The 19,165-nt window shown below is 39.1% G+C and overlaps 1 protein-coding gene across 4 annotated transcripts in view; it reads right to left on the bottom strand.

The window, feature by feature from the left end:
• The window catches only part of wwox (WW domain containing oxidoreductase), a 1,112,408-nt gene extending 1,093,840 nt beyond the window's left edge, over window positions 1-18,568 (bottom strand). For all 4 annotated transcript variants that reach the window (XR_009516344.1, XM_059993260.1, XM_059993262.1 and 1 more), the window contains exons 1-2: window positions 18,413-18,568; window positions 1,166-1,230 (exon numbers count right to left, since the gene is read on the bottom strand). Coding sequence is in view for 3 of the 4 variants with exons in the window: in XM_059993260.1 (XP_059849243.1) it covers window positions 1,166-1,230; window positions 18,413-18,519 (172 nt within the window). In the remaining variant the exon portion in view is untranslated. The remainder of the gene's footprint in view (window positions 1-1,165; window positions 1,231-18,412) is intronic.
• Between the last annotated feature and the right edge of the window lie 597 nt (window positions 18,569-19,165).

Below are 19,165 nucleotides of genomic sequence, written 5' to 3'. Positions count from 1 at the left end.
TTGGAAAAGCCGCCAACTCCGACCCAGAATATTCCCTCTTCAATAAGATACAAAATCTTGAAAACATACACCACCAGGCTCAAGAACAGCCTCTATCCTGCTGTTATAATACCCTTGAATGAACCTCTGATAACTAAAAATGAACACTTGATTTCCCAACCTACAATTTTTCACCTAGAGTATGGTCTGAATTTTGAATGCATTATCTGAGGAGGTGGTAGAGCAAGATACTCTCAACATTACAGACGTATCTAGATGAGCACCAAAATTTAGAGGGCTACTGGTAAATGAGTTCAGCATAGATGAGAATTTTACAACCATCAAAACTTATGAGTGAATGTAACAATTTCAGATAAACACAGTGGGTCTGACTGTACCTCAATTTCAATTTACCAATGGTCAGTTTTTAAAGTATTTGATATAACAATAACCACAGTTGCTCCCTATCACAGATATTCCTTCTGATGTCTTCATCCTTCCTCTCCATGTCTTCCTGTCAGTTTTGATGAAATGTCCTTCATCTAAAATGTAACCTTTGTTTCTTTCTGTTGCCTGATTTACTGAGTACTTCTAGCATTTTCTGTTTCAGTTTTAGAAGCATCAGCATCTGAACATTTTTGCTTCAAGCAGCAATTTCACTGTTGTTATAAGAGGAGAAGCAATAGAGCTAAATGCCATTTTTACTCAAATGGTTAGTTTTTTTTTAATATTCAGTACCAAGGGCTGTGTTTGTTTTGGAAGAAAAGACCAGTTGGCAAGAAAGAGACATGATTTTTTTAACCATTTAACATTTTTCATAATTACATTGGCAATTTTTGTTTTGAGAGTACTTTTTCCCCATTCAAACCAAGTGCAAGTTTGAATTTACTCAGTAAGTCATTTGATAGAAAAGTATCATTTTAATTTTCCAACTTAAAGTCTTGGGCAACACTGATGAAAATCAGATTATCAACAAGACTTACAATGTCATAAACCATGAGTGATATTTTCAAAGTTGATGCAAATGAAGTTGCTTATATCTGTTGAATTTCTAAACTCAGTCATATTTATTTGTGCATGTGATTTCATTCACTGAGGTGATTTTTGTTAATCTATACAAACCAAGATATTCATAATGAGACTAATGATGAAAAATATCTGTTAAATTGTGCTTTAAGATACACACCTCCTGCCACACGTTTCTTCTTTCCTGTTTTTGGGTGGTCCCATTGGGTCTTCAGCTCAACGTGACTGTCGAAATAACAGAAAATGAAGAGTAAACCATATGTCACCAATCAAAACTAGCACTTAAATGCATTGCTTAAAACTACAAAAAAGTCACAAAAATATGCATACATCGGTTGAATATAATCAAAGCTAACAGTAAAATTATATGGCTGAGCAAAAAGTTGCCACAAAACACTTTAGAAAGACATAAAAACAGGAATGGCTAGAAATACTGAACACTTCATACAGCCTCTGTTGTGAAAGAAACACTTCTAATCTTTTTGGTTCATAAACATTTGATGGAAATATTGAAAGAGCTATGGCTGAATTTTGCAAAGCAATACTAGAGAAAGTAAAAATGTTTTCTATCAACACTTCCAGGGACTGATTGTGAACCTGAGCGAGAGTGCAATTGAGTGTGTATAAGTAAAAACAAAGAATTTGCTATGGACCAACAGGAACACTTTGAGTTAGGTGAGTAAATGGAAAGATGAACAAATAACTCAGTACTGATAGTAAGAATTCAGCAGAAAATATATGTTTCAGGTCCAAACGGTAAGAATGTTTTCCCCTCATCCTATATAAAGGGGAATAAGTGCAAGAGATTGGAATAAGAATTAACTAAATTAAAATGACTTCTAAATGGTCTTTACTTTAAAAAAAATTCTAATTGTTTTTTTAAATACTGTATCACAAATGGTTTACTTTATTTTTAGGTTTTATGGTTCTTTTATGGTTTATTTTAAGGTGTTTAAATATGTATTTCTTAATCTGTTGTTTGATGTTTAAATGTTATTAAATCTTCTTTTCCCTTTTTCAAGCTTTTAAAAGTTTAAGTATTATGACAAGAAACTTGCAGATAATTGAAATAGATCAAAATTATTGAAAGTTTCAAGTATGAAGACATAACTTAGTAACCTGGCAGTTTTTTTCTTTCATTTTCTGGCCACATCTGTATGATAGCTTGTTTCTATCATCAGGTCTCTACAAGACACAAGCCTAATCCCTGATAAACTTCCCAGGGATCTTCACAGCCCACATCAGGAGAATCACAAAATAGATACAGTTGCAGTTTTTTTCCAAAGCCACTGGCAAGTAGGTCAAAATGTTTAACAGGGTGAAGAAACGTATTAGAGTGGGTGGGATGACAGACGGGGAGAGGAGGTACCGAAAATAAAAATGAAGGGGAAGTCAGCAAAGGAGTGGAATGCAGGACAAAATAGATGGACTAGAGAATTAGTGGTGCCAAAAAGGGTCTTACAGCAGCAGATGAAAGAAATAAAAATGCTTGTAATTAAATTGATTGAAACAATTATTTTCCAAAATTGTTGAACCTAATGTTGAGTCCATTTCTAGTAATAGATCATGAATCTGTGAATTCAGTATCTCTTTCATGGTTAAAGCCCAATCTGACATGCAGCACTTTGTGCTTACATTTTAGATTTCCAGGGTTCATAATATTTTGTTTTAACATTTGCAGTTGATACAAGGGGACAGGCAATTGATGCATCATCAATGTACTGTCAAGCCAACATCCAAACAGCAGTGAAAAGCTACTAGCATTTATGCCAAAACATTCAGTATTTTTCATATGGTACAAAAATCCAATCTAATGGCCAGCAGCTATTTTCAAACACTAACACAAAATTCTTTTGTCTCTAAAGAAATTCATCCTTAATTGCACTTGTAATGATGGAAACTTAAAAGTGTTCAACACCAAAACAGCAAATTTCACAACATATGTCAATGATAATAAACCTGATTCAGAACTGTTCTCTAACAAGTTGAGCATCCGTAGCACTCTTGAGTACTGATTTAACCTAGACAAATATATGATGCTGTGTAGAAAGCAGAAAGTCCTTGACATGCCACTCATTTTGGTGTACCCAATTTCAAGCCTGCTCGGGCTGCACAGTACATACGTGGTTGATACAATTTAATTTCTGGTCAAAGGTGATCTCAAGGATGTTGCTCGAGGGGACTCAGTGACAATTCCATTAAATGACAGGTTGCAGACCAGTCATTGCCTCCTGTGGCATTGACATGACATGCCCAAACGTTATCTCGGCCTTGATGCGTGCAGGTAAGGCCTGTATCATTTTCTAAAAGAACTTAGGAGTCAAGCAGCAGAAGACAGTTTCAAATATGCCATTTGGTTCTGAGATGTAAAGAAATTTGTATGGTGAACCTTTGAAATTTTCTGTCCTGAAAAGTTCTAAAGGCTCAGTTACTGTGTTCATTCACTGTATTCTGAATATTCAGATAATTAAGGGATATGAGGATAGTGCTGAAAAATGGTGCAGAAGGATATGAGCCTACTCTCTTCTTATTTCTCATGTTCATATGCCTGTACTATAACAGCACTAGGACAACTTCAGGTACTATGTTTTAGAGCAAACCTTCAGTACTATTTATGGAACACGTGTAATGAATCAAACTAGTTGAAGACTGAAGTGTGAGACAATGGGGATCTCAAGACAAAGACAAGAGAGATCATATCCACTTAGCAGATCTGTTTGGACATGATAGCAAATGATTCAGCTTTGTCTTTGGCACTCATACGATGGATCTCACAAACACTGAGGATGATCTTGGCCACTTCTATTTCCTGGATAACTGCCCACTGGATGTTTTAGTATGGTAAAGCTTTAATCTGATACATTTGTGAAATCACTTACCCTGCTTTACTGCCTGCTAAATCTTACATTGTCCTGTTCTACATATTCTCTGGATTGGGTCCTCCTTTTAAGGAATATCTGGTGCTTCTCCCAATATGCACTTCAGCACTCGTCATTGAACCAGGGTTATTCGTTTCTATTGTAATGGTAGGGTGACAGATATACTGGATCGACCAAAATGATACAGACTGTAGTGTACAGTTCTGCTGTTGCAAATAATCCATGTCACTTCATAGATTCCCAGTTCTGAAACTGTCTCGTTAGCACTACTGTTGTGGCACAAAACATTATGGGTTGTCCTCTGTAAAATAGGACTTTGTTTTTATAAATACTATGCAATAATTATTTCTACCAATGCTATCATGGACAGCTGCATCTGCCATATATAGATCGGCAAGGACAAAGCCAAGCAGATTTATCCGTGGTAATGGTTCACTCATAATCTTTCACTCATCTAGACTGGCAGCTCTGACCTACAGGGCTCATCCAGCTCAGTCAGTAGTGGTACTACAAAGCCATCCTTAGTAATGGATATACCCCAAGTGTTGGTCATTAAAAGGAGCTATATTACACAGGGCACATCACTGATGCATGCATCATCCCAGAAGTAACAACCATCCAATATAAGAATAACATCTTTTTAATTGTTTTCTTCCTTTTAAACAAAACTTTACTCATGTTAATGTTACCTCAATCCCCTGAGCATCTATTAAAGTAACAAACTGTTGAACAGCATGATAAATTATGCCAGACATATTTCAGTGTCATCTCTGTTGAAGTCTAGAGGGCTATCTATGCAATTGCCCAGCTAATGTCACTGATGGTGATGGTGTGTCAATTCCAAGAGCAAATGAACACAAAAAACAGGCAACCCAATTTGTTTAAGATCCGCCCATTTGCATCAAATACACTCAAAGAATAAGTATGTGTTCTGTTCTAAAAACATTCACATATACTAACAAACATTAAAATATTTAAATCCTGCAAAGGAAATGTCATTAGCTGACAAACTACTTTCTCTGAAACTTAAGTTGTGAAAGGTTTTGAAATCACAAGATCCAGCTGTGTAAACATAGACCCCTCTTATTAGAACACTGCATAACAGGGAGCTTAACACAAGTGGTCTAACATCTAAAACAGTATTTATGCAAAAATGAAAAGTATGGTTTCATTATTATGTATCTATGGTTAACTAGGAACAGTATACTTACATTGAACCTGTCAACCTCCCATTTGAACATACCCAGATTTGACCTCCACAGCCATCTGTGGCAATGAATTCCACAGATTCACCACCCTCTGGCTAAAGAAATTCTTCAGCTCTGTTCAATTCTCAAGCTGTGTCCTGTGGTCCTACGCTCCTCCATTACAGGAAACACCCTCTTCACACCCACTATCTGGGCCTTTCAATATTCAATAGATTTTAATAAGATTCCCCCCTCATTTTTCTAAACTCCAGAGAATACAGGCCCAGAGCAATCAAACACTTCTCATATGTGAATTCTTTCTTTTCTGGGATCATTCTCATAAACCTCCTCTGGACCCTCTAAAATACCAGCACATCTTTTCTTTGATAAGGAGCCCTAAATTCCTTACAATATTCCAAATGCGGTCTGACCAATGCCTTATCTTTTAGAGAATCCTGCACAAGGCTCTCAAGTCCCTTTACACCTCTGATTTCTGAATTTTCTTCCCATTTGGAAAATACTCTGTCTTTATTCCTTCCACCAAAGTGGATGGTCACACATGATATCCCATCTGCCATTTTTCCCATTCTCTTGTCTATTCACAAGAATGATTCCAGGGATGAAAGGGTTACCATATGAGGAACGTCTGGCAGCTCTTGGGCTGTATTCCCTGGAGTTCAGGAGAATGAGGAGGGATCTCATAGAAACATTCTCAATGTTAAAAGGCCTGAACAGATTAGATATGGCAAAGTTATTTCCCATGGTAGGGAAGTCTAGGACAAGAGGGCACAACTTCAGGATAGAAGGACGTCCATTTAGAACGGAGATGCAGAGAAATTACTTCAGTTAGAGGGTGGTAAATCTGTGGAATTTGTTGCCATGAGTGGCAATCATTGGGTGTATTTATGGCAGAGATAGATAGGTTTTTGATTAGCCAGGGCATGAAAGCGTATGGGGAGAAGGCAGGGGAATGGGGATGACTGGAAAAATTGGATCAGCCCATGATTGAATGGGAGAGTGGCCTTGATGGGCCGAATGCCTGCTTCTGCTCCTATATCTTATCATATGGTCTAAGTCCAACTGCAGACTTTCTGCTGCCTCAATATTACTTTTCCTCTCCACCTATCATTGTTTCATCTGACACATAACATGAAAAGAAGAAGTCCCAACACCGACCCCTGTGGAACATCACTGGTCACTGGCAGCCTACTAGAAAAGGCCCCTTTTATTCCCACTCTTTGCCTCCTGGCAGTCAGCCAATTATCTATCCATGCTAGTCTCTTTCCTGTTTTACCATAGGCTCTTTTCTTGTTCAGCAGCCTCATTTGCAGCAGCTTATCAAAGGCCTTCTGAAAATCCAAACAAATAATATCTGACTCTCTTTTGTCTATCTTGCCTGTTATTTCCTTGAAGAATTCCAACAGCTTTGATAGGCTTATTTTAACCCATGCCTCCAAATACCCCGAAACCTCATCCTTAGTAATGGACTCCAATATCTTACCAACCACTGAAGTCAGGCTAACTGGCCTACAATTTCTTGTCTTTTGCCTCCCTCCCTCCTTAAAGAGTGGAGTGACATATCTGATTTTTCCCAATCCTCCAGAACCATTCCAGAGTCTGGTAATTCTTAAAAGATCACTACAAATACTTTCACAATCTCTTCAGCTATCTCTTTCAAAATGCTGGGGTATAGTCCATCTGATCCATCCAGATGTTTTTACCTTTAGACCTTCAACTTACCAAGAAACTACATTCACTTCTGCCCCTTGACATTCTTGAATTTCAATAGGCTTCAACAGATGCATTTAACATCAGAGAAATGTATACAATATACATCCTGAGATTCTTTTTCTTCACAGACATCCACAAAAACAGGAGTGCTCCAAAGAATGAATAACACTTAAAACATTAGAACCCCAAAGCCCCCAACTCCGCCTCCCATGCACAAGCAGCAGCAAGGAAACGTATTTCTGGCATATTGCTGGTATCTTCCACAGTGAAGACTGATGTAGGAAGTGTAGACTTCTTGAAGGAGTCTCTGAACGTTGAACAAGTCTCTGAAGAACTACCATCAACAAATATCACCTGTGGAACCAAAGGAGCCAACATACTTGACCACTGATATACAATCATCAAGAATATGTACCATACCATCTCATGCCTGCATTTTGTAAAGTTCAATCACCTAGCTGTACTCCTATTCCCAGCGTGTAAGCAGAAACTCAAGACAGTAGCATCAATATTGAGAATCAAGAAAGTATGGTCAAGGGAGGTTGAGGAACCTTTACAGGACTGCTTTGAGTCAGTGGAGTGGACAATATTTAGGGATTCATCTTCGGATCTAAATGAATATGTTACAGTTGTCTCCGACTTCACAAGACCCATGTTCATGAGTGTGTGCCTTTGAGAACATTCCAACCAAAAGCCATGGATGAACCTGGAGATAATAGTGTGCTGAAAGCTAGATCTGTGGCATTGAAGACTTATGATCTAGAAGCAGTGCCAACCAACTGGTAGTAGGAATGTTCAAGGACATCTTCAATTTTTCACTGTTGTAGTTGGAGGTTCCCACCTGCTTCAAAAGGGTAACAATCATACCAGTGCCCAAGAAGAGCAGGGCTAGCTGCCTCAATGGCTATCATCCAGTTGCACTCATATCTACTGTGATGATGTGTGCTTTGAGAGGTTGGTTATGGCCAGAATCAATTCTTGCCTAAGCAAGGACCTGAACCCGCTGCAACTTGCCTATCTCTACAATAGGTCTGCAGCAGTTGCAATCTCACTTATCTCTACTCAGCATTGGTTCAACTGGACAACAGCAGTGTCAGGCTGTTGTATATTGATTACAGCTCAGCGTTCAACACCTTCAGTACTAATTAAAAAGCTCCAAAACCTGGGCCTCTGTAATTCCCTCCCAAATGGAACCTCAACTTTCTTATCAGGAGACCACAGTCAATACAATCAGAAATAACATCTCATCCTCGCTGACAATTAACACCAGTGCACCTCAAAGATGAATGCTTAGCTACTACTCTGCTCTCTCTACACCACCAATTGTGAGGCTAGGCGTAGCTCAGATGCCATCTATAAATTTTCTGATGACATAGCTATTGTTGGCAGAATTTCAAATGGTGATGAAGCACACAGTAATGAGATAGATCAGCTGGTTGAGTGGTGTTGAAACAAGAACCATGCACTCAGTATCAGCAAACCCACAGAATTCATTGTGGACTTCAGGAAGGGAAGTCAAAGGAGCACACAGCAGTCTTCATCGTGGACTCAACAGTGAAAAGGGTGAGCTGTTTCAAGTTCCTAGGTGTCGCTATCTCTGGGCTATCCTGGGCTATCCTGGGCTGAACATATTGATGCAATTACAATGACACACCATCAGCTATATTTCATTAGTAGTTGAGGAGACTTGGTATGTCATCAAAGACTCTCAAGAATTTCTGCAGATGTATTATGGAGAACATTCTAACTGGTTGCATCATTATCTGGTAGGCAGAAAGTTGCAAACCCAGCCAACATCAAGGCCATCTTCAAAAGGTGATGCCTCAAAAAGTTGGCATCTGTCATCAAGAACCCCCATCACCTGGAACATAACCTCTTCTCATTGCTTCCATCAAGGAGGAGGTACTACAGCCTGAAGACACATGCTCACCGTTTTGGGAATAGTTTCTTCCCCACCACTATCAGATTTCTGACTGAACAATGAACCTATATACACTACATCACTATATTTTTTGTCTTGCACTATTTATAAATAATAAATAAATATGCATCTTATTAGAATTTATAGCATTTCTAATATGTATTGCAATGGACTGCTGCCACAAAACAATATATTTCACAACATCTGCCAGTGGCATTAAACTTCCTTGTTCCCCCATTACTCCACCTCCAGCATTATTTTTCAGCTGTCTGCTATCCACCCTATCCTTTTTCACACTTTATATATCTGTAAAAACTTTTGTTATCCTCTTTTTATATTATTGGCTAGCTTACCTTCATATTTCATCGATTGCGCTCATTGTTTTTGTAGTTGCCTTCCATTTTTTTTCTATATTATTATATGCCCTCTCTTTTGCTTTAATGCTGTCTGTGATTCCTCTTGTCAGCCACAGTTGCCCTATCCTCCCTTTGGAATACTTTCCTTGGCATCCATCAGAGAATAACTTTCATTCTTAAAATGTATTAACAAGACACCTTATTTTAGACAAATCATTATATTCTTTTCGTTTTGAACACAATGACCTCCTGGGACATGCCCAATATGGGTGTTCCTCATGAAAGCAGAGCAGAGTCCAGGGTGCAATCAGAGAGATCATGTAATGACATCTAGTCAAATATGGCCTTTGTTTCCTCTCCTGAGGAACGTTACAAATATTATAACGGCTTTTTTAAGATACCTTATGAGTGAAGCTTCATAATCTGTGATTTACTCTCAAACATGTCAATACGCACACACACACATACACAGAGCAGGCATCACAAGGGTGCAGTTGGAGATATTAAGGCTAGCATTTTCCCTTTCACCACCCCATAGTGTAACAAAAATTAACACAAATATACTAACTCAACACAAAGGCAACCACCTCTAAGCTTCCTAATCTGCATGCTTTGATATCACACACGTGTTGTGAACCACATTGAATATTATTCTTTTGTCATTTGTCTTTGAAAAGCCATTTTATTTTCCATTTTTTCTATGCTTTATTTTATGGTCTCAATTTATCATTCCAACAAGCAAAAGGAATCAGAATCCAATTTACTACCCGTGCCCCTGCCATTCTCAAATTTCAGAGGATTAAATATAATAGGAGATGCATATAGTTGTTTTATCTCATTCACATGTTTTGAGCATAACTATCAAGCAATGAAACACAAAAGTGAGCACTGTATGAAGCACAATTACAACACCAGCATTCAAATCTTCTGCACAATAGTAATAATACCTTTCTCATCTGAATCTACTCCGGAGCAAACTTTTCAAAAATAGTGCAATACTGGGACCAAAAAAATCATACATGATCCAGTCTCTAATTCTAGCACACAATGAAAATAAAGCCCATAAATAATAAAAATCAATATCCGTATACTGAGAATTAAATAAGCTAGAGAGTAAAAATAGCACTGGTTACAATTCAAGGACATCCTAGGCTTGAAACAAAAGGAAAAATTAATCCTTATAGCTTTAAAGCATCAGATAAACCACAAGAGTGGTGTAACTTGCACAAATTGTGTCATATTTTGTTAACACATTAAATGTGATGAGTTCTTCAGCCCAAGGAGTATTTTTTAATTACAGTATTCAGAACAAATGCATATTCACTAAAAACATCACACACAAAATGCTGGTGGAACACGGCAGGCCAGGCAGCATCTATAGGGAGAAGCACTGTCGATGTTTTGGGCCGAGACCCTTCGTCAGGACTAACTGAAAGGAGAGATACTAAGAGATTTGAAAGTAGTGGGGGGAGGGGGAAATGCAAAATGATAGGAGAAGACCGGAGGGCGTGGGATGAAGCTAAGAGCTGGAAAGGTGATTGGCGAAAGTGATACAGAGCTGGAGAAGGGAAAGGATCCTGGGACGGGAGGCCTCGGGAGAAAGAAAGGGGGAGGGGGAGCACCAGAGGGAGATGGAGAACAGGCAGGGTGATGGACAGAGAGAGAGAAAACAAAACAAACAACTAAATATGTCAGGGATAGGGTAAGAAGAGGAGGAGGGGCATTAACAGAAGTTAGAGAAGTCAATGTTCATGCCATCAGGTTTGAGGCTACCCAGCCAGTATATAAGGTGTTGTTCCTCCAACCTGAGTGTGGATTCATCTTGAAAGTAGAGGAGGGCATGGATAGACATATCAGAATGGGAATGGGAAGTGGAATTAAAATGTGTGGCCACTGGGAGATCCTGCTTTCTCTGGCGGACCGAGCTTAAGTGTTCAGTGGAACGGTCTCCCAGTCTGCGTTGGGTCTCACCAATATATAAAAGGCCACACCGGGAGCACCGGATGCAGTATACCAAATCAGCCGACTCACAGGTGAAGTGTCCCCTCACCTGGAAGGACTGTCTAGGGCCCTGAATGGTGGTGAGGGAGGAAGTGTAAGGGCAGGTGTAGTACTTGTTCCACTTACAAGGATAAGTGCCAGGAGGGAGATCAGGAAGCGATCCCTGTGGAAAGCAGAAAGAGGTGGGGAGGGAAAGATATGCTTGGTAGTGGGGTCCCGTTGGAGGTGGTGGAAGTTACGGAGAGTTATACGTTGGACCTGGAGGCTGATGGGGTGGTAGGTGAGGACAAGGGGAACCCTATCCCGAGTGGGGTGGCGGGCAAATGGGGTGAGGGCAGATATGCGGGAAATGGGTGAGATGCGTTTGAGAGCAGAGTTGATGGTGGAAGAAGGGAAGCCCCTTTGTTTCAAAAAGGAAGACATCTCCTTCGTCCTGGAATGAAAAGCCTCATCCTGAGAGCAGATGCAGCAGAGACGGAGGAATTGTGAGAAAGGGATAGCATTTTTGCAAGAGACAGGGTGGGAAGAGGACTAAAAGCATAGCAGCTCTTGGACCTTTTATAATTCTATCCAACATAATGCATCTACAATTCAATTGCATATTTAGTACCTTAACAAAATCATATCAAAAAGTACTCATTTCCTGACATTTGAGAAAATAAGGTAAAGCAGTTTCGACAGTGGAAAATCAAAAACTAGAGGGCACAAGTTTACTGCAATCAGAAAAACCACATTAATAAAGTAACTTTCAAAAGAAAATTTCATAAATGCTTAAATGTGGAAAAACTTGTGAGTTTTGGCTTTGAAGAAATATGAACAATAAAAAGACAACAACAAAAGGACCTGCCTGCATATTCTTACAATATTCTGACCACGTCGACAGGAGAAAACAATTTTTATCTAATAACCTGTAATCCTCAGAATGTTATACATTGGACACCAGTGTATAAAGATGGTGGGCAAGCTTTATCTCAAATAATGACTATTCAAATTTTCTTGGAGAATTTTATGTTTAGGCAATGCCTGTTTGAATTAAATTATATCAAACGGAGCAAATAAAATCAATAAAAAGAGAACAATAGAATACCATAAACAGTGACCTCTAGTTCTTGTATCACATGTCCTGAGGTGGGGAAAGTCTTACCCCATCTATACCCCTCATAATTTTTAAGTCTCTAAGATCTCCTCTTTCTCCAAAGTTCTGGGAAACAAAGTCCTAACCTATTCAATTGATCCCTTTAACTCAGGTCCTCAAGTTCCAGCAACATCCCTGTAAATTTTCTTTACACACTTTCAAGCTTATTGATATCTTTCCTGTAGGTAGGTGATCAAAACTCCAAATTTCGCCCACTGATGTCTTATACAACTTTAACATAACATCCAGCATTTATATTCAGTGCTCTGATTATGAAGGCCAATGACCCTTTTGACTTGTGACACCACTGTCAAGGATTTATGGATCTGTATTCCCAGAACCCTTTGTTTCACTGCACATTTCAGTGCCCAGCCATTCACTATGTAAGTCCTACCCTGCCAAACTGCAACACTTCACACATCTGCATTTGTGACTAGAGCAAGGTTTTGCAAATAATGAATAACTAAGCAATCTGTCCTTGCCACAATAGATTAAATGTAATATTGCCCTGGATGTAAAACGAACAACTTGATCATCTTTAGGTAGTACTATATATTGTAGTATCAATATTGGAAAGTTGACAGGTTCTTATTTTAATGTCTTACCAGAAATACATCATCACAACAGCTTAATGATCCTGCACCAACTTCCTGAATTCTTTCTGGATTAATTAACTCTATTTGATGCCTACTCAATGGGACACAAGATGAGTAACAAATGACACTTTGAGCACAAAGACAGTAAATGTTTCTGAATACTTTGGAGGCAGGACTGACTAGGCCATTGTACTAGTCAAGCTAACGTATCTATTAAAATTATACTTCCACTAATGACAAATTCAGGAGGCAATAAAGTTGGGAAAAATTCTTCACATCTATCTTTTTGAATAGGAAAATATGTGCAGGTCTTGAAATTTCTTCCACCCATTTGGGAGAGCAAGCAGGGCTGCAGTTTATTGTCACATTATTACTCTGGAGTGGCAGTCTAGAATTTTGTGCTCAGCTCGACAGAATGGGATTTGGATCCACAACCTTCCTACACAGGTGAGTCTTATGCACTGGACCATTGTTCATGGGGACCCAAAACATTAAAATATGACTTAATCTTTAGTTACTTCAAGAATTTCCAAATTCAATGACTTAATAACATGCCAAGCAATATCATGATTTTAATGGCTTAATAAATACATAATTTAAACACATTTATATAATAAGTTTAGCACTTTGTCCCAAAGTACTTCAAAGATACATTAACTGAAAAAAAATCAACCCTAACCTAAAGCTAGGTTTTAAGGATCATTGTAGAGAAGGAAAGAGAGGCAGAGATGCTAGGAAATAAATTCTATTGAAAAATAAAAGAAAGCATTCTGGGCATAAGACTATTGGAAAAACACAGGTCAAGCACATCTGTAGAAAGAGCTCCCTCTTCAAGTGGAAAAACATTCTTCAGAGAAAAAAATACTACTTAAGGATATGGCTATTGGAAGGAACTAAAGAAGATCAAGAAGATCAGACATGAAAAAGGACAGATCTCTCACTGCCATAGAACGGAAGGGTCATGATGAGATCTGAAGTGTTTAGAACTGGAGAGAATCACAAATATCTCAGTAGGCTTTAGAAGTCCAAAAACAAAGTAAGATTTTAAAAAATAATTACTTTATTGAACTGGAAGTCATTGCAGGTCAACAAGCACCATGCATAATGAGCAACTTTCAGCCAAGAATTTTGTATTACTTCATGGTTACAGAGGACAGAGAATAGGACATCAGCAAGATTGTGCTAGTAATATGAAAAGCTGTGGTCCCAACCCAGTCTTTAAGACTTCTATTAGATTACATCTCAGCCTCCAGTTTCACCATACATTTCCTACCAGTCCAAAATGCAACCTTTCACTGACAACACACTCAAAATGCTGGTGGATCACAGCAGGCCAGGCAACATCTATAGGAAGAAGCACTGTCGATGTTTCGGGTCGAAACTCCGACAGTGCTTCTTCCTATAGATGCTGGCTGGCCTGCTGCGTTCCACCAGTATTTTGTGTGTGTTGCTTGAATTTCCAGCATCTGCAAATTTCCTCGTGTTAACCTTTCACTGATATTGTTTCCAGTGACATAGACAAGATCTTATTCATATTGCCACAAGTCCTTTTTCTATGGCTTTCAACACTGGTAACAAGCCTATTCCACTGTACCTTATGAAATGCTTCCTGGAAGTCCATATGTTCACAACACCCAAATTTCCCGTTTATTAATCAAAAATTCTACTAAGATACATGGACATTTGCCTTGAACAAATCCATGCCAATTTACTCTAAACCAATCATATTTAAATAAGCCACTGCCAGTTCTGCCACTGATTGTTTCTTGCACTTACCCCACCAACTAGGTAGGGCTAGCTTAACCCTTATACCCTTTTTTGATCCAAGATGTAATATACCATGGGCACCACAGTAACGTAGCGCTTAGCGTGATGCTATTACAGCTCAGGGTGTTCCAGAGCTCAGAGTTCATTTCCAGCACCGTTCTGTAAGGGGACTCTGTACATCCACCCCGTGGAATGCGTGGGTTTTCCCTTGGCACTCCAGTTTCTCCAAATGGTCATTATAAATTGTCCCACGACAATGGGTTTATCAGGGTTCCTGAGGCAACATGGCTCAAAAGGCCAGAAGGGCGTACTGCACAATGTATCGCTAAAATAAAATTTAATTTAAAAAAACATGAAAATATGCCATTATCCTGTTATTAGGCAACACAGCTGCACCAAGAAGCATTTGAAAGATTACCACCAGAAACCCTACAAAGTCTCCCTCAAAACTTTGATGTGTTCCATTTGTACTAGTGTATTTAACCATTTTATGTTCTGCTAGCCTTTTTACAACTTATTCTTTTTCAATCTTTAGTATATCCCAGAATCTCAAAGATTTACAAGAATGAAACAAGAACTCAGAAGTCATATCTCAGTGAGGGATTGAACAGCCTGAGGTTTGATCTCTCAATTGATCAGCTGAGATGTAATATAATAAAAGTCTTAATGATTACGATAATAAAGAAATCTCTTTCAAATCCCTTACTATCTTTCCTTTCAGTTAGTCCTGATGAAGGGTCTCAGCCCAAAACGTCGACAGTGCTTCTCCTTATAGATGCTGCCTGGCCTATTGTGTTCTACCAGCATTTTGTGTGTTTTGGTTGAACAGATTGTTAGCTTTTATTTCAAAATGTTTTGAACTCAAACACAAGTTAAAACTTTAGTTGTCACGATTAGATCTCCATCCGGAATAACGTGCAGTTATTGACACTGTATTCCAGGACTTGTCATATATATCGCATCAATTTGAAGATCCCAGAGGTTAAGGTTGCATAACTTAATTTGTATTCATTTTAGACAGATGAGAGATTAATTGAAATGCTTAAAATTATAGAATTATTAAATAAGTAAAGGTAAAATAAGGAAGGATGAAGACATTGAGTCAATCATGTCTTTCCCAGCAAAACTCAACCACAATTTAAACCCACTACACTGTATGTACAGATTCTCTTCTATCAAGTCAAAATCCAAAAAAATGAAGGTAGTGCCTGAAAATTAGAGCCTGACCATTCAGGCATGCAATCACGAAGTGTTCATAAAAATCTGCGACTCGTTCACCTTAAGCCAACAACATTGAAGGAAATTAAAATTTATAGACTGTGATCAATAGGTCCTTTGAGTGTAGGCTTAGAATTTTGAAGCCTATGCATCCTGCTAATAACAGAAGTAAATGAAACGGCACAGCTGCCTAAAGAAAATAACTAAATTTGGAAATAAGATAGTTATTTCCCCATCAAACTATTCTAATAACAAATTCATCACAAACTTTTTCAATTCAGGTCAATTCAGTAGAGAGGTCATCAGTAAAAAATTAGAAATTAAATGGACTAAATTCAAAATGCGTGCCAACTGTATTTTCCTGTAAGAAGCTCATTGAATGAGACCTGGGTGTCATTGTACACCAGTCATTGAAGGTGGGCATGCAGGTACAGCAGGCAGTGAAAAAGGCAAATGGAATGTTGGCATTCATAGCAAAAGGATTTGAGTACAGGAGCCGGGAGGTTCTACTGCAGTTGTACAAGGCCTTGGTGAGACCGCACCTAGAATATTATGTGCAGTTTTGGTCCCCTAATCTGAGGAAAGACATTCTTGCCATAGAGAGAGTACAGAGAAGGTTCACCAGATTGATTCCTGGGATGACAGGACTTTCATATGAAGAAAGACTGGATCGACTAGGCTTATACTCACTGGAATTTAGAAGACTGAGGGGGGATCTTACTGAAATGTATAAAATTCTAAAGAGATTGGACAGGCTGGATGCAGGAAGATTGTTTCCGATGTTGGGGAAGTTCAGAGGGGTCACAGTTTAAGGATAAAGGGGAAGCCTTTTAGGACCGAGATGAGGAAAAACTTCTTCACACAGAGAGTGGTGAATCTGTGGAATTCTCTGCCACAGGAAACAATTGAGGCCAGTTCATTGGCTATATTTAAGAAGAAGTTAGATATAGCCCTTGTGGCTAAAGGGATCAGGGGGTATGGAGAGAAAGCAGGTAAAGGGTTCTGAGTTGGATGATCAGCCATGATCATACTGAATGGCAGTGCAGGCTCAAAGGGCCGAATGGCCTATTCCTGCACCTATTTTCTATGTTTCTATGAATGAACGCTCAATGATAAATGGGGAGAACAAATCAGATATCCGGCTACTGGAGTAAATAGGACTGTTAAAAATGCAGCTTCATTTCAGAGTAATACATTACTTCCTAGCAAGTACTTTGATGTCTGAGTGAAGCAGTTGAAGGAGGTATAATGTGGGGAAAAAAATGAAAGAATATACTTTTAATTCCTTTGAGATCAAGGCTTGGCACTGCAGAAGGTACAAATTTCACCAGTCAGAATACTCATGATTGATGGGAAGAACTGAATGTTTATAAATAGAAATGCCACGTTTAGAAACAATTAACTGATATCTCAAACCTATTGTATTTCAGTCCCTTGGAATCACTAATTTTAGATTAGCCTTGGTTTTCAGAAACGTGAGCCTTTCAGTAGCATGAACAGCTATGTAATAAAGTATACCAAAGAATTTAGCATTTAATTAAAAGGTGATTTTTGAATTTTGGGTATCGAATCAATGCTGATGACTGAGATTATCGTAATCAGCTTCTCTGGGGTGCCGGGATAACGTGATCACCACAACATACAATTCCAAAAGCAGGAAGGTTATCTTTGCTGAATTCCACGTCAAAGTAATCTGCTCGCTTAGGTAGGAGGATGAAAAGTCAAGGAAACAAACAATGCCTTATCCGAACATGTTGTAATGTCAATAATATGATATTCGGTATTGAAAAGAGTGGTGCAAATATTTAACAGCTGTCCCTTTATCCTCCTCTCAAAAAAAAAGGAATGGTGCAGGGTACACCGATGTACTGTAATAACTGACAAGTTTGATTCTGTCGGAAATTGCAGCTCTCTCAGCAATGTAGGAAGGCAAGTGAAACTATTAGCATCGTCAAACATGTGGCAGCAACAATGTTGCAACAATTTAGTTACATTATGATTTAAAAGTTACCACCCCTACTTTTCATTCGAGTTCTAACGAAGTCAGAGATTCCTACTGCAACGGCAGTGTCAAAATGTGCAGTATCAGAATGTGGATTATGCTCACACGCAGTTTTTGTGTGTGCACAGCAGGCGTTTAAAAATCATCTGAGTTCAGGGAGAAGAGAAGCCAGGAAATTGCATGTAATCACAAGGAATTAACATTACTAGTTATGCGAAATGAAATGTTTTGCTTCAAAAAACGTGTTTTCAAGGAACGCAGCCAACACGTCCCCATCTTCCGCTCAATTGTAAGATGCATGTATTAGAAAATATTGCTAATTTTATGTGTAAACTCCCCACCCCCATTCATATAAGGCCCAATAAATTATACTTTCCAGACTGATTATCTATTATTGCAATGGCACTGTGCATCATGCCAGAAATGCACAGTGCAGAATGAAGTGTGAGCACATTAAATAAAGTTAGCTTGGGGTCTCAAAGATTTAAAAAGTTTCAGCAATGCGTTTGGCTCTGGTTGCTCTAGGAAAAGCGTGACAACTAACTCTGTAAATGACATGGAATCGATGTATATTTTTCCCCTGCCTCTCTTTATTTGTCTGCTTGTTTCCTTACTTGGCGTAGTAAACCCAGCCGTCTTTGGTAGTTCTCTCCTCCCAGCCAGGAGGCAGCTCGTCCTCGCTGTCGGTGTCGTCCAGCCCCGCGTATTTCAGAGCAGACATCCCTGCTTCCCTTTCTCTCCTCCCCTCCAGCCGCCGTTGTCAAGAGCAACTCGGCGGCACTCGCCCCACCCACTCACCGACTGTTTACATGCGTCACTTCCCTAACAGGGCGTCAGTGAAAGTGCGCACGCGCGCCCACCGCCTGGACTGATGGGAGTTGTTGTTCCTGTGTGGCCAAGACGCGAAAAATAAGGGTGAATGTCATGGACTTGCAATGTCTAACGTTGTTGCCATTTCCACAAATCCTTGCATGCAATCAAAAACTTTCACAAGAAAAATATCAAATAACAACATAAATACAACATAAGAACAATTTAAAAATTCCTTTGTGGTGCAAAGTGGACAGAGTAATGAAACAGTGAGGTAGGGATTAGGGCTCAAACCACAAACGAGAAATTCTGCAGATGCTGGAAATCCGAGCAACACATACAAATTGCCGGAGGAACTCAGCAGGCCAGGCAGCATATATGCAAAAAAAAGTACAACTTATGTTTTGGGCCAAAACCCTTCAGTGGGACTGGATTAAAAAAGCTGAGGAGTAGATTTAAAAGGTAGGGGGAGGAAAGAAATACCAGGTGATGGGTGAAACCTGGAGAGGGAGGGATGAAGTAAAGAGCTCGGAAGTTGATTGGTGAGCTGAGGTGAA

This window comes from Hypanus sabinus, chromosome 17, assembly GCF_030144855.1.
Source record: "Hypanus sabinus isolate sHypSab1 chromosome 17, sHypSab1.hap1, whole genome shotgun sequence".
Taxonomy (NCBI): Eukaryota; Metazoa; Chordata; class Chondrichthyes; order Myliobatiformes; family Dasyatidae; genus Hypanus; species Hypanus sabinus.
This window is presented reverse-complemented; position numbering and strand designations above follow the sequence as displayed.